Source organism: Loxodonta africana, chromosome 10 (genome assembly GCF_030014295.1).
Source record: "Loxodonta africana isolate mLoxAfr1 chromosome 10, mLoxAfr1.hap2, whole genome shotgun sequence".
Taxonomy (NCBI): domain Eukaryota; kingdom Metazoa; phylum Chordata; class Mammalia; order Proboscidea; family Elephantidae; genus Loxodonta; species Loxodonta africana.
In genome coordinates this window covers 13,107,801-13,123,487 of record NC_087351.1, presented here as the reverse complement: position 1 = coordinate 13,123,487, position 15,687 = coordinate 13,107,801, and the positions used below count along the sequence as shown (strand labels likewise).

At 41.3% G+C, this 15,687-nt stretch overlaps 1 protein-coding gene across 13 annotated transcripts in view; it reads right to left on the bottom strand.

The window, feature by feature from the left end:
* Window positions 1-15,687, bottom strand: part of ZNF106 (zinc finger protein 106) — a 97,342-nt gene that overhangs the window by 25,170 nt on the left and 56,485 nt on the right. For 6 of the 13 annotated variants that reach the window (XM_023558718.2, XM_010598374.3, XM_023558720.2 and 3 more), the window contains 7 exons: window positions 13,137-13,337; window positions 6,786-8,960; window positions 5,059-5,692; window positions 3,590-3,659; window positions 2,118-2,272; window positions 1,973-2,033; window positions 768-1,079 (listed from right to left, as the gene is read on the bottom strand). In XM_023558718.2, the coding sequence (XP_023414486.2) occupies window positions 768-1,079; window positions 1,973-2,033; window positions 2,118-2,272; window positions 3,590-3,659; window positions 5,059-5,692; window positions 6,786-8,960; window positions 13,137-13,337 (3,608 nt within the window). The remainder of the gene's footprint in view (window positions 1-767; window positions 1,080-1,972; window positions 2,034-2,117; window positions 2,273-3,589; window positions 3,660-5,058; window positions 5,693-6,785; window positions 8,961-13,136; window positions 13,338-15,687) is intronic. The other 7 variants (XM_023558729.2, XM_010598379.3, XM_064292105.1 and 4 more) reach the window with 4 other exon arrangements.

The window sequence follows — 15,687 nt, the reverse complement described above, 5'->3', positions numbered from 1 at the left end:
TGCAACACACACGCCTCCACTACAGAGGGGCGGTGGCCACGCACGAGGCGCCCTGGCCGAGAGTCAACCCTGGGCCTCCGCACGGAAGGTGAGATACTACCACTGAACCACCCTGCCCCTGCAACAGGGCACTGCCGGCAAGGCTAGTGTGCCTCTTCAGAATTTCTGTTTTCCCTGAAGAAATCACACGATTCCAGTTCATCTGCTTGGTTTTTACTTAGTTTTCCAATACAGTACCATTGTGGTTATGCAAACTTCCAACAGGATTTTAAATAGCTTCGGAGTTATTCTCAAGAGCTTACCAATGTTATTTTATGAAAGAGTAAAAACCCGGCTATTTCTCAAAACCCCCAAATTCCTATTAGATTATTCCAAACCAGAGTCCCCTGCCTTCTGTCATGGTCACCTGCCTCTCAGGCTTGGATCTGACAGTTAAACGCTGAGAAATTCAGGGGATATACTTTATCTAGAAAACTGACTGAACAACTTCAACCCCTTCATCTCACAAAAACTAAATAAATTATGCACCAAGCCCAATAAACAGAACCTTCTGGCTTCTAACAGAAAGTCAGCTCAGTAACTCCATATCAGAGGAAATTAGGGGAAAATTACTGAAACATTTTTTAAAGAATCCGTCTGTATGAAGAAAATGTCAATGAAAAATTTTAATAAACTTAGTTTTATTTATTTATTTTTACAGGAAACGACTTTACATCACAGATACAAAATTGCCCTAGTGCCACTATTGGAGAAAAAAGCTTACATACTAGTAGTCTGAGATAATTCCTTGGACACACTACCAGCAGGGCCTTGTGGTACAACATTCACATTCTCGTCGCGTTCAGGAGACATGGGCTCTTGTTTAATCTGAACTGATGAGTCTGGAGCGGGGACAATGCCGTGGGCTTGGAAAACGGAAGACGTGGATGATGGAGACACATGGGAGGGGTCCAGGAAAACTGGGAACAAGGGAGCAGGCAGCAGTGTGGCATCAGCAGATGTCTGAGCTCTGCTGTTCCTCTGTTCTCCTGCAAGGCTACAGGGAACCTGGTCTGGGCGCTCAGAAGGCTCGTACGTTTCTAGAATGGGAAGCATACATACAAATTCAAAAATATTATCTGTAAACTCACTGATTTCGGAGCCAATTTGTATTTTTAAAGAATAGGAGCTAATCTTAAATTAATAAATTAGTACAACAACAAAAAGTTGCTGTCGAGTCGATTCCGACTCATAGGGACTCTATAAGACAAGAACAGAACTGCCCCATGGGGTTTCTGTAATCTCTACAAGAGGAGACTGCCACATCTTTCTCCTGTGGGGTGGCTAGTGGGTTCCAAACACCGACCTTTGGGTTAGCAGCCAAGGCCTTAACTGCTGGGACATCAGGGCTCCTGTATTAGTGTAAAACCAAACCAAATCCATTGCCGTCGATTCCGACTCATAGCAACCCTATAGGACAGAGTAGAACTGCCTCATAGAGTTTCCAAGGAGCACCTGGTGAATTCAAACTACTGACCTTTTGGTTAGCAGACAGAGCTCTTAAGCACTGTGCCACCAGGGTTTCCTGTATTAGTATACTCCCTCAGAATTCTTCAAAGCAGAATGTCATATAACCTATACAACCACCAAGATTACAGACAGAACAAGCATTAACATTTCATTTTTTTTCAGATTTTAAGCGACTTATTCAAAACCATACAGGTGCTTAATGGGAGTGCCAAGAGTTGAATCCATGTTTTTTGATTCCTACCCCAATGTACTTTTTCCGTAACAACATTCTGTTCCCATTGGTAAGCATTTTTGGGATTGTACAGTCTCACAGGACTGTGACTGTGGCCCTTCTACAGAGGGATGAACCCAAGGAAACACGGGAGAAATACTGACCTCTTCATGACAACTTTCCACCGCCCTCTACAGAGAATAAAAAAGTAACAAGCTACGGCGAGCCTAATCCATAAGACTCTCTGAATACCTTGCAATCCCTGTAGAATCTGTATTCTCTGGGTCCTCAGTGCACTCATCTCCATAGTTATCTAAAAATAAAGTATTTTGTTAGGTATTTTAAAATCCAGCTCCAGAGATGGTCCATTTTCAGTAAACGTTCCATCTACTGTTACCTGTTGCTTGAGCATAAGGAGCCGCTGGACTTCAACATAAGCTGTCTGAAGTGCTGCACGAGCTTGCAAAAGGTTGCTATCCATGCACTGCAAAGATTTGCTTAGTTCTTCCTCCCTTAAAGAAATATTCAGCAGCTGGTCAACCTGAGAACGTTCTGCAAAAAGAAACCATAAAGCTCTGTTCAGTACTGGAGAATTCCCTTTAACAATACAGCTTCTCAGAAAAATGGAACTATACAAATTACTTAGGATAAGCTATTATTTCTCCCCAGTGGGTCACTGGAGAGTCATCAAATCTCACAAATCTATAGCCAAGCCTGATGTTATCAGATCTAGAAATGAGTCAAAACTGGTAACAGGGAGGTTTCTCATAGGTTCAAGTGTACCACCATGAAGTGCCAGCTTGCATAACTGTCATCTTCCATCACTACCCTTCCAGGTGAAAGCTCGGTCCAAGGCAAATCAATTGTTCTAGGTTTCATTTCCTATTCTTCCCTTATATACTACGCTCTTCACTGAAGGCTTTTGCTTAGATTGGGCCCCAGTCAGGAACTGCTTGTACTTTCCTCCCGATTCATATATTTTTAGTCTGTTAGTTAACTTAAAATGGTTTTCTTTATTAGAGGCTTCCTGAAGAAAACGGAGCCTTGAAATAGTACATTTAACTTACATTTAATAAAATGTTCTACTGTATGCATTTATCGTATTTGTTTTTCTCTTTCCCATTCAATATGCCACGACTGCTCTCCTAAATTTCAGACCCACATATTCAATTACCAACTTGATATTTTTACCAAGGCATCTCAAAGGTCCTTTAACTCAAAGTATCCAAAAGGGAATTTGTCACCTTCCTCTACCCTCAGCCTGTTCCTTTCATGAAGTCTTCTAGCCCTACAAATGATATCATCATCTACCCAGCTGCCCCAGTCAGAAACCTGGACATCATCCTCGACTCCTGCCTTACCCAGCACACCTAATCACCGATCACTTCCTGCGCTAGTCCTTATACTGGAACTGGGTCAGAGTCCATGGAAAACAACAGTCATGGAAGCATATTAGTGAAGGAGCCACTCTGAGGACTTCTCTCCTTAACTCACATTAGAATAGCAAGTAAGATGCCTCAAAACTACAAACTGAAAGAAGATGGGCAAAATTTTTACTAAATAGCCTGTCCTCTTTGATCTCACTGAAAAGGCCCAATTACATGTTCTGGCTTTATGCTGAACCCAATTTGTCCAAGGGAGATATTTAACTTTAGTTTACAGGCCTACGAGGCATTATATCGTTCTTTTATAGCTACAGCTGGATGTAATAGGAAATCAGACTTTTATTTGCCCTTAAGCAAAACAACAATAATGTCAAGAAAATAATAAACGAGTAGTGTTTGGTAATCACAATCTATGCTCTGAGTCAAGTTGTAAAAAGCTGACTTGCTATATGAGCCATCCCTGCCAGAACATACTGTACCATACCTTTTTTTCCTTTAATTTTCCTTCTTTTATTTTTTCTCTCAAGACTTGGGAGTTCAGGAGAAGATCCATCCTGAGGAGACGAAAAAACTGAAGTGGTTAAGTGCTCGGTTGATAACCAAAAGGTTGGCAGTTCGAACCCACCAACCACTCTGCAGGAGAAGCACGTGGCAGTCTGCATCTGTAAGATTTCAGCTTATGGGGCAGTTCTTACTCTATCCTATATGACCACTGTAAGTTGGAATCGACTCAACAGCAATGGGTTTGGGCTTTTTTAATTATCCAGGAGGGAAAAAAGAATCAATTCTAATTAGCCTTCATCACTGCTATTGTTTCTAACAGAATAGTGGCAGTCTCATGAACATGGTACAAACTCAAATATTAGTTGAATAAATGTATGTGATAAAAAAATAGAATCCAAGGCCAAGTACCTTCCTAGCATCCTAGAGGTGGTAAAGTTAATGCTAAAATGATTTAGCAAACCATTCCACTTTGGTGAAGCAGGGCACAGACAGGAGTAAGGGCAAAGCAGTAAGTAACACACACATCTGATTTCATCTTGGCATAGTTTCTACTTTAAATTTCAGGAAGAAAACCTTTACAACAAAAAGCTAAATAGTCTATGAGACAAGCCCCAAGATACAACTTTGTCACAGGATAATCTCTAAAGTGTATTTCAAATTATCCAATGATGCCCACTGCATAGTGTCCCGCTCACGGGGCAGAGGTGGAATTGGAATGTAGGGGGCGAAACCTCCTGCCCTTTACTGCTCTACCACGTTGCCTCAGTACTAAAGGAACAGCCCGTTTTCTCACAGTGCCAGACCCCAGACAAGCAACTCTGTCTTTTCAGAAAGTGTTCCTGAAACGGTGAAGCAGTAATAGCAACAGAGAAGCCAGAACAGCAGAAGCGGTGTCAGGGAAGGAACAGATTCCTCAAGGGCCAGGCTGGATAACTGAAGCACAAAAGCTCACAGTGTAACAGAGACGAGGCTCACTTATATGCACTCTAATAGCACTGACACACCCTGTGTTAAGTCTAGCAGTCCTGAGTCCAACAGCCATACATGCCCTACAAATGCAGCATCAGAACGCCCTTCCTCGGTAGCAGTCCAGAATGCATCATGAAAACAGATAAAGTTACAGCTGAAGACGTGGCCTACTCCTTGGTCAAGTGATACAAAAAAATCGGTGGCTTGGAAACTAGTTTTAGAGATGACTTCATATTTTCCTAGTACAGTACATTCAGATTAGATTACATCTAACTTAGAAGAATTACTCAGCGACAGAATCCCGCAGGACCAGAATACGAACGTAAGAGCGAGAGCCTCACGATTCTTCCATGCCAGCCATGAACGGAGGGAAGAGCCACAGCCCCAGACACCCAAGAAAAACTAAACAGTTAAACCCTTCTTATGACAGACAAATCACCACATTAGATGTTCTACAAAAGGCGAGGCAGCCATACTCACTCCGGTAGCTCTTCGTTTCTTTCTAATACTCTGCCCTTCATTTTGTTCGGCACCAGAGGTGCAGCTACTGTCTGTGGCCACGTCCACCGAACTGTAGTTTGCAAGGGCTGAAGATACATTTGATGACATAGAGTTTCCTTCTCCGTTACTCTCCCGGGTGTTCTGAGTCTCTGAAGGTGGTGCACAACTCTCCTGGCTGCTCAGGTCTCCTGCCGAATGCATCAAGGGTATTGTACCATCAGAGGGTAACTGTGTACTATGTCGCCTTCGGGTAGCCACATTTTCAGCCATTTCACCTGTTCTCAGAGACGCAGCCATAGGTATCATTTCCTGTTTAAAGCCCATGGTCGCTTTCTGACTCTGTGTAGCCCTCAGTGAGTTCCCAGGTGGAACAATCTGCTGGGGCTCATTCTCTTTGCCCGTGCCTTCCTCACTGAAGAAGCTATACACAGAAGAAGCCCTGTCCATGATCACACTGCTCTCAGAAAGGCTTCGCTTCCTCGCCAACCCAGGGGATGAGGAAATGGAAATACCTTCCCACTGGAATCCTTCTAGGTTGGTCAGATCAGGCTCCCCATCCAAATCCAAGACCTCCTGTTCATTTTGAACCAGGGGCACCATTTCTATGCCAAACCTTAAGAAAGAAAAAGGAGAGAGAGAAAAAAAGGCATAACTCAGATGTGGTTTGGGGGGCATTTATAACTCAGACTTGGTTGGGGTGGGTGGCATTTAAAGGGCCAGGCACTAAGCACCAGTGTTACAAAAATAAGTAAGACAGTTCCTGCCCTTAAGGAGCTCACAGTCTAATAAGAGATCCAGCTGTAAAGTAAATAACTATATTATCAATACTATAATGTGACAAGGGCTGAATCAGAGATGTGTATACAGCTAGGAGAATACTTTTGAGAGGAAATAATCTTGAGTTTTATTTACTGTGGAGCTCTAAACCAATAGTACTAAATACATAATTCTAAAAGCAGCAAACAAACCAGAACAACAACAACAACAAACCTCTGTCGAGCATTTGAAAGTGCCAGGCACTATGCTAAGAGTTCTCAGGTAATACAAAGTACGAGGAAGGAAAAAAGGGCAAAATGACTCCATTATTTCAACATGGACAGAAATGTCCCCAAGCCTGGAAGGCCGTATAATCACACTGCAGCAGAATTATGATTTTCAAGCAGCAAACCTATGCTGAGCGTTGCTTTATCATTCAGAGAAGCCCAGTACCTCAACACAAGATGACTAGCAAAGGTATCACAAAAGCGCTTTTAGAGAAGGCATTTTACGATCATAAATCTGATGCCCAGAGTACAGTGAAGGGTAATTATCCTAAGTAAAAGGCAATGAGAACAGTTATACTGAGAAGTTCTACCACTCATTCCAAAATTGCAATCTAGAAACAGATACAGATTGATATACACTTTCATGCTGTCAATTTCTAGTTCCTATAACCCAAGTGATGGGCCTTAGGTCATTTCTTTCTGCGTACTTCCATCTTATTTCTCAGAAATAGCTATACTTCCTTCTAAGAAACACTTTATTACATTTGTCATAGATTAGGAGTCATTCTTTATATTTAATATATTTACACCAGACTTCCACAATGTATATATTTTATAAGTATTTAATTAAATGTAATGTAGAATTCTCTTGACCAGGGTCAAAGGGTAGCTTTAAAAGAAAGGGGAAAAAAAAAAGGGAATAACGAACAAAGAAACACACACCTGGGTAAGCCTTTGCCCAGTTCTTGCTTTTTCTTGGTTACTTGCTGAATAACCTGTTCCCAGTTGACATTTCTCCGAGATGCATTGAGAATCTGCCTAAGCGTTGGCTTGAGCCCAGACTCCTTCTCTGTGTCACCCTTTCGGTGACCACTAATGTTGCGAATGCGGCGAGCACTATTTAGGTTTGGCTCAGGAAGGTGTGCTCCAATTTTGCTCTTCAAACTAATGTGCCGGGTTAGATCTCTCTGGAGAGAGGCGGGAAAGCCAAGCTTACTTAGTTCAGGCAAGAGAGGGCCCGAGGGCTGACCTACATCACTTTTTTGAAGCTCTGCATCCAAGCTGGTACTCTCGAAGCCTTCTGCTTCATAAGACACGTGAGATTTAACAGGGTCGTCCACCTGTGCATCTTCTAGAGAGGTTTTCAGGTCCAGCAACAAGCCAGGGTGTGGACTGCCTGCAGATGTCACTTGTAACTCAGATTCTTTCTTGTGAACTGTGGAATTACATGGAGAAGTGGATAATTTTCTAGATGTTTTCAGGATTTGGTCATCCCCCTCCTTCTGATCAGCAGGAAGAGTGCTGCAGGATAACACTTCTGTAGTTGCAGAACCCAGGGTTCTAGTTTTTGTTCCATGCTTTTCAGCGTCAGAGATCTCCCCATCACTTTCATCTTCCAACGCGTGTACTTGAAACTCAATCTTCAACGATCCTTTCTCAGACTCTTCGACATTTCTACTTGCTTTTGCATAGCTTCTGGTCTTTTTAGAAGTGGTAAGTGAGGTCTTCTGCACTGACTCATGACACTGTAGCACCTCTTGGGCTTTCTGTAATGTATCACTTACATTTTCACTGGGCTCCCTTTGGGTGCCAAATGTACTTTTATTATTCCCTTTTAAAACACTACGTAATTTGGGTATGTAAGGAGAACTATGATTGTCTTCTAAAATGGGTTTGTTCAAGGGACTTGAATGTTCTCCAGGAAAAAAAGAATTAGATTTGATGTTTTTTGAGGGATTCTTTGAATCTTGTTTTTGAGGAACTGATTTAGTGCCTGGAATTAGAAGGCGTACAGATTTCAGCGACAGCATCTTACTTGAGATTTGCTCTTGTTCCAGTTTTTCCGTAACGGGACAATCTCTTGCCACCTCATAGGAAGTCATGCAGTCAGAGGTGGCTTTGTGATGAAAAGATTCTGTATGTGTTTCCTTTTGTGTTTTTGGCATTGGGGAATTCCTTGTTTCATCAGTTTGGGCCTCTTGTGTTCCTGTAGTTATCAAGTTAAAATCAAAGAAAGGCTTATCTGTCTTCTCTGACTTGTTACCAGTGATGTCTTTCAACCCAGACTGTGAATCCAGAGTCTTCTGGGAAGGGTAGGGAGTCCAGCGACGGAGCTTTTCCTTTGCTACGCTGCCATTCTTCCCACCAATTTTGGGGGTTATGGTATCTGTTTGTTTAGTAGGTAGGCTCTCTAGCTGCTCAAAATTAAAGTCAAATAAGCCTTCTGAAGAAAAATTATCATTTGCAAATCCTTCAGGAGAAGGGTATGTGGCAACTGTACCAACGTTGTCATTTTCTTGCCGTTGACAATTGTATCTCTCTTGGTTGTATTTGTTTGACTTATTAGATTTCTTGCTCCATACTAAAGTCATGTCTTCCATTTGACAATTAGAATTTCTGTTTCTGCCTGGTTGAAATTTGTCTCCGGGGCCATTGTAATTCCAACTATTTGTACCACGTACACTGGATTTCCAGTTTCCGTTACTGCTATTCATATGCCAACTGGAAAAGCCACCTGTTCCTTCAGAATGCCAGCTGGAATTCCTTCCTGTACCATTGTGATTCCAATCCACTGCACCACTACTTGAATGCCAACCGCCTCCAGGATTACTGTGGTTGTGAAACCAAGCTGAGGAGCCTCCTCCGACACCCTTATGCCACCCGGAACATCCTCTCTGTCCACCGCTGTTCCTGGAAGAATGTGGAAAGCTGTTTTTTCTAGTATTACTAAAGCCATCTTTCTCCCATTTCCAATCCCGCTGAGAAGGTGTGCGATGGTGCCACGGCGGCTGACTGTAGCTCTCTCTGTCTTGGTAAGGAAACCGGTCTTCTCGTCTCCACTGGGGTCGCCTGTCATCAGGGTTTATTTCTTGGCTGCTGCTGGAAGCTTCATCTTGTCTGGAAGAAAAAGAGTTTTTCTTAAATGACTGAAAGGATTTCTTATGCTTCCTTTAAAGCATAACCCACCAAGCTTCTCCCCTACTCTTCTTCCTTATTACTTAGAATAAAATAATAATACCAAAAAACCAAACCCAGTGCCGTCGAGTTGATTCCGACTCATAGCAACCCTACAGGACAGAGTAGAACTGCCCCATAGAGTTTCCAAGGAGTGCCTGGCGGATTTGAACTGCGGACCCTTTGGTTAGCAGCTGTAGCACTTAACCACTATGCCACCAGGGTCTCCAGAATACATAATAGAGGCTATTTTATTTCTCATGTGGTTGCTTTCATAGCTTTAAATCGTATACTTAAAGCTATACTTCTCCACTTAACTTAGAAATTAAACAGTACTCGTTTCCCCTATTGCTCCCAAAAATATTAAAAAATTAACACATTTGGTATATCCTCCCTCTCACTTCTGTTTTTTGGAAATGCTCTGGGATTTTGTTCCTATCATCCAATTATTACTTTTACATTATATAGCTTTTTCAATTATATTTTATAGGCTACGGTTAGCTATTGTAATTAATACAATTTTATGTTCAGCTGCCCTTAATACTATGATTTCTCTAGTTGTTGAGTTCTTTCTGAAAAACTTAACTCCTTAACCTATTTTAAATGGTAAGATTTTACTTTGCATAATCACTTTCATAATAAACACTTTATTAAGCACCCATTATATTCAAATCAGTGAGCGTTACTGGTGAAGGAAAAACTTTCGTGTATAGTTCCTGTTCCTGAAGGGCTTAGAGACTAGCCGAGCAAATTAATATGGTCACAAACAGGAGTAAAATACCACATACCAAGTAAGTACTACCACAGTAAGTGCTATAAGGAGCTCCATGAGCTAGAGGATTTTATAAAGAAGCTACAGCTGTTTGCACTATTCATGTTAGACAAGGAGCCCAAAGAAACACAAATGAATTTAAACATCACAGGCACAGGTATAAAGTCATTTTTCTCTATGAACTGCCTATGGTGCGCCTAAAAAAACTCCGTTACTGTTGAGTCAATTCATAGTGATCCTATAGGACAGAGTAGAACTGCCCCATAGGGTTTCCAAGGAGCAGTTGGTGGATTCGAACTGCTGACCTTTTTTTGGTTAGCAGCCAAGTTCTTCACACTTTGCCATCAGGGCTCTAGCACAGATCAAAAAAATTGAATACTACTAGCTAAAATGTATTGAGTACCTACTAAGTGTCAGACATTTAAACTAAGCACTTTTATGTAGATAATTTCACTTAACTTTCACCACCCTGAAGCATGTACTCTTATTATTCCTACTTTTTGGATAAGGAAACTGATGTGAAGTAACCTGCCCAGAATAAAACAGGCAGTCAGTGGCAGAGCAGAGATATGAATCTTGGCATTTGACTCTAGAATTTATATTCTTAACCATTAGGCCTTGACAGAATGAAAATGGCAAAGTGTCTGTGATTTAGTTCCTTCCTCTGAACTTGACTTCCATCTTAAACTCAGTACTGACTTTAATTAGCTTTTAAAAGCTAATGTCTGTAAGATTGTGGATACAAATTAGAATCTCTTCCTTTTTCTGAAGATGGAATTAAAAATTAATTTACCTAAAAGTTCAAATGCCCATTTACATTATGAATTACAACCATTTCTAAGTTCTTAAGTGACAAGTACTAACACATACACTAGCAGGATTTTTATATTCCTGGTATCACAGTAGGTAAGAGCTACGGCTGCTAACCAAAAGGTTGACAGTTTGAATCCACCAGTCGCTCTCTGGAAACCCTATGGGGCAGTTCTGCCCTGTCCTATACAGTCCCTATGAGTCAGAATCAACTCAATGGCAATGGGTTTGGTTTTCTAAAAATTATTATTGCTTTGGTGGCACAGTGGTTAAAGTGCTTAGCTTCCAACCAAAAGGCCAGTGGCTTGAACCCATGAACTGCTCCATGGGAGAAAGATGTGGCAGTCTGCTTCCATAAAGATTTACAGCCTTGGAAACTCTATGGGGCAGTTCTACTCTGTCCTTTGGGTCCTTATGAGTTGAAATTGACTTGATGGCAGTGGGTTTGGGTTCATTTTTTTTTTTTTTTGTATTACTGCTGTTAAGAGCCCCTGGTGGTCCAAATGGAAAGTGCTTGACTACCAGCCGAAAGGTCGGCAGTTCGAACCCACCCAGAGAAACCTCAGAAGACAGGCTCAGTGATCGGCTTCCAAAAGGTCACAGCCTTAAAAAACCTATGCAGCACTTCTACTCTGCACACATGGGGTCACCGTGACTTAGAATTGACTTGACAGAAATTAACAATAAACAACAAAAAATATTGCTTTGAACTTTTGCTTCTAAGGAACATGTAACTTTTGGCATCCAAGAGGGCCACTGTCTCATCTATACTAATATGAGCCAGAAATGTCAGGAGGATTAGGCAGTAAGTCAGTCAAAGTAGAATTCCTAGATCATTGTGAATTGGCTAGATCAAGAAACAAGAGCATTCAGCTCAACTCACAGCCCAGAAAGAATAATCTAAGTTAAAAATCTTGCAAAGGAATAAGTAGATGGTTTTTATAAATAGGCCACCAAGGAGGCCTATCAGGAGCTCAGCAAAGGAACAGTAACTATGATATACATGTCTTCTTTACTGAGAAGCTCTTTTACCATCTGACTTCATGTTTAACCGTTTACACAGATAAGCTAATAATGACACTAGTTATAAGAACAAAAATAGAAGCTAGTCTCCCAGAGGCTCCAATTCCCTAAAACAGGAGGAAGGGCACACTACAGCTATACTGAAAGTAGTGAGAATGTCATCTGAAGGACTGAATGATACAAGAACTACGCTCCTGATTTAAAAGTCTGCTTCAGAAACTTGCTCAAAAAACTTTTAATACATAGAGTAAAAAATACTTCTTTCTTACATTCAAACCTCTAATCAAAAACGAACTGCAGGCCAGGTATAACTACTATTCAAGAAGTATCTTTATAATTTTATTTTAGAATTTGAAAATTTTTCTCTTTTTTTCTCACCATGTCCTTGAACTTAAAAAACTACCCCCATCTAATAACTTGTTCTATCTCATTAACTGAGCTAATTATTTAAACTCTTTAGTCCACAAATCAGTAAGGTAAAAACACAAAAGCCTAAAACTTCAATATACAGATGTAGAAGCAAAATTATGTATTACAAGCTGGAAAGCTATAACACTCACATGACCTTGACATTGTCAAACTCAGAATATAAATTTATTCAATAAATATTTATGGAGGCACTTACAGTGAACCAAGCACTGTGGCAGTCACTGAGCATTCAAAGACAATAATAAAAGGAGAAATCAAATTTGGCAAAAGCACCATGTCAACTCACAACAGGCAAAACATTTTTTCCTAAGGGATAAGAGGTGATTTTGGCAAGAAATGCTACGTCATTTATTCAAATGAAGCTTACACAGTAATACTTTCCATTAGAAAACTTAGGAGCCTTGGTGGTAGAGTGGCTAAAGGCTCAGCTGCTAACCAAAAAGTCAGCAGTTCGAATCCACCAGCCACTCCTTGGAAGCCCTACGGGCAGTTCTACTCTGTCCTTTGGGGTCACTGGGAGTCAGAATGGACTTGACTACAATGGGTTTGGTTATTCTTTCTTTTTTTTAAGTAGAAAATTTGGATACGGCTATAAGCCAATAAAAGCAGTTCTAAACATAGTTAATTACCAACATGGTAAAATTTTCAGATATGTAGGTATAGCTAGCTTACGTAGGGATAATACTGAATTTGGGTTTTTTTTTTTTTTTAAAAAGCAGATATACAGTCATTCAAAGGAGCCCTGGTGGCACAGTGGTTAAGCACTTAGCTGCTAACCGGAAAGGTTGGCAGTTTGAACTCACCAGCCACTCTGCGAGAGAAAGATGTGGCAGTCTGCTTGGGAAACTCTTTCTGGGGGCAGTTCTACTCTGTCCCGTAGGGTCGCTATGAGTCAGAGCAGACTTGGTGGCAACAGGTATGGTACAGTAGCCCAAGAAAGCATTGCGTGGCCCTTTTATGCCAGAGACAGCAACCTCGAGCTGAACCTTATAACTAAGGTTAAATGCTATAAGCTGAAAAACACAGAATGTGTTCTCTCCTAGGTTCTGTTTCAGATAGGCTTTAAAAGCAAAATCATTACTTACCGACTTTGTTCTTTCCTTTGTTTTATTAACTGAATGAGTTCCTTGTCAAAATAATCTTCTTCCTCTTCTTCTCCTTTTCCATCATCTTCTCTTTCCTGGGCATCTACATTATCTTTGTGCAACTGGCCAGAAATGTGCTTTGCATATGCAGAGAGACCCACTTCTGTGACCCCGCACACTCGGCACTCATGACTACTGTCCCTAGGGAGAGAGGGAGACGAGGGACATTCAATTCTCCCCACTGGCATGGCACACTCCCCAGATCTCTTCGAGTTTCCTCTGAAAGACACTGCACACTTTGGCACAGTAAAAAATTAGTGTTAATTAACTTTAATGCTCCTTTCATCACTTTTAATAAGTTTGCTCATAAGTTGCTTTTGAAATAAACTTAAGATTCTTTTCCAGCAATCAAGAGGCAATACACTTCAGGATAACGTCGTTCAGGAGGAGAAATCTTCTTGAGTTGCTGTACTTCAAATTCTGCCAGAGGAAACGTGGTGAAAGGGGAGGCAGGGCTGGGGGCTCAGAGCAAACAGCAGTTGCTCCGGAGCACACCCATGGTGCCAGCTGCACTCAGAAAGCCTGGTGACAGCGCTTACATTTAATCTCTGGCTCAAGAGCTTTCTCCCAGTGACAGCGAAGGGGTGGAGAAAAGAGTAGGCGGTACAGCCAATCCCGACAGGGTAACTACATCGGAGCAGCTGGAGCCCAGCCCGGAATGTGAAGATTCCGGACCCCAGCGCAAATGATAGCAGTAGTCTCAGCAAACTTTTTTGGTTTGGATGATGCATGTGATCTACATTCTGCTCTCACAAGGGTTTATTTTAAAGGGAATGAAAAGCATTTCAGTTGTAGGAAGTTAACAGCTGTGCTAGGCAAATGGTTTTTCTCAAGTTTCAAAAATGCCACAGTTTAGAGAGAAGCAAAACTAGGCTTTAAGTTAAGGAAGAAAACTGGGCAGATTTTTTTTTCTTTCTTTTACTTTATACACTTAATAGTAAACCTCATACTTGGCCAGTTTAAGAAATCAAAGTCTTGGATCTATGTCCTGGGCTACAGCAGATCCATAATTTAATTGGTTTTTAGCTTCCTGAAATCTCTCGATTGGTTCAGCTGTCTATGCAGTCATTATAAGAAACATCTAACACCATGGCTGCAGGACAGTGACATCCATTCAATAATCCAAATTGGCTTAACTCTGTATCATGTGTCTTGAGTTTATATTAGAGATATTTTTGCACTTCCTATGCCAATCTATCAAAAAAAAAAATCAACACAGAAAAACATGCTGTCTTTGGCAAGACATGCATGTGTGCACATGTGCACAAGCACAAATGAACCCAGACTGCAGTCCATCTTCACATACACCTAACCAGATGCAGACAGAACTCATACCAATAAACGAGAAGGGACCCTCAAAACTAAGCACTTCATTTACCAGAAGATGAGTTCATTTAACAAGTGTTTATGGAGCAACTACTAAATTCCAGTCAACATGCTAAATATAAGGTTGCTGTTGTCCAGGGTGATAGAAGTACAAACACTCAAACAATGCCCAGTAAATTAAAAGAAACTCTTTCTTATTTTGTCAGAGTCATGGAGAACACTTCAGGGAAATGGGGAGGTTAATGGTTTTTGCCTTTTTTGGACTTTGTAACCTCATGTGCTCTAGATATAATATGGTATTTGACATTTTAATCAACTCAAACTAGGTTCCTTGAAAATATCATTATCCCACTACCCTGAATATCAATATCTTCTATACCCCCAGAAACTTAAATACATTATTTTCATGGAGAGTTTGCCACTGTACTTACTACATTTATGTATTTAAAGAATAATCCTTAACCTCAATATTCAATCTTTTCTCCAATTTACCCACCCCCAGTGCTTGAGAAAATAGTATGCTGGTCCAATTTACCAGCATACTATTTTCTCAAGCAAGTTAATTTATGATAGCTCATTCAAAGTAAATGTTAACTTGTAACACAAAACAAGCTGTTTCTCACAGCAATATGGGGGAAAAAAAATTCATATGCACACGCCCCTACTCCTCATTTAGCGACTATTTTGCACATAAATGAGGTGGTAGGCATGGAGGCAATGACTACAGAGCATCCTCTCCCTCGAAGAGGGTTTTCGGACAGACTATGGGAAGCCGAGCCACGCTGGCCCACGTCCTTTGCTCCCTCCTGCCATTGTGGATGCTGAGTCCAGCAGCCATGCGGGCTGACTATGGCCATGGGTGTGGGACACATACCTATTCTGGGTTCCCAGCTCCTATGCGGCCTGAGGCCCTGCAGCTCAAATTTATCGTGGGGTGGAGTGATCATTAAGGCTGTATGTCAACTTGGCTGGGCCAAGATTCTCAGTGGTTTGGCAGTTATGATGTAGTTTGGCAGTCATATGATATGATCACTTCCATGATGACATATGATATAATGTGATCACCTCCATGATGGGATCTGCTGTGAGTAACCAATCAGTTGAAAGGGAGTTTCCTTGGGGGTGTGGCCTGCACTGAATATAAATGGACTTTCTGGCAAGGCTC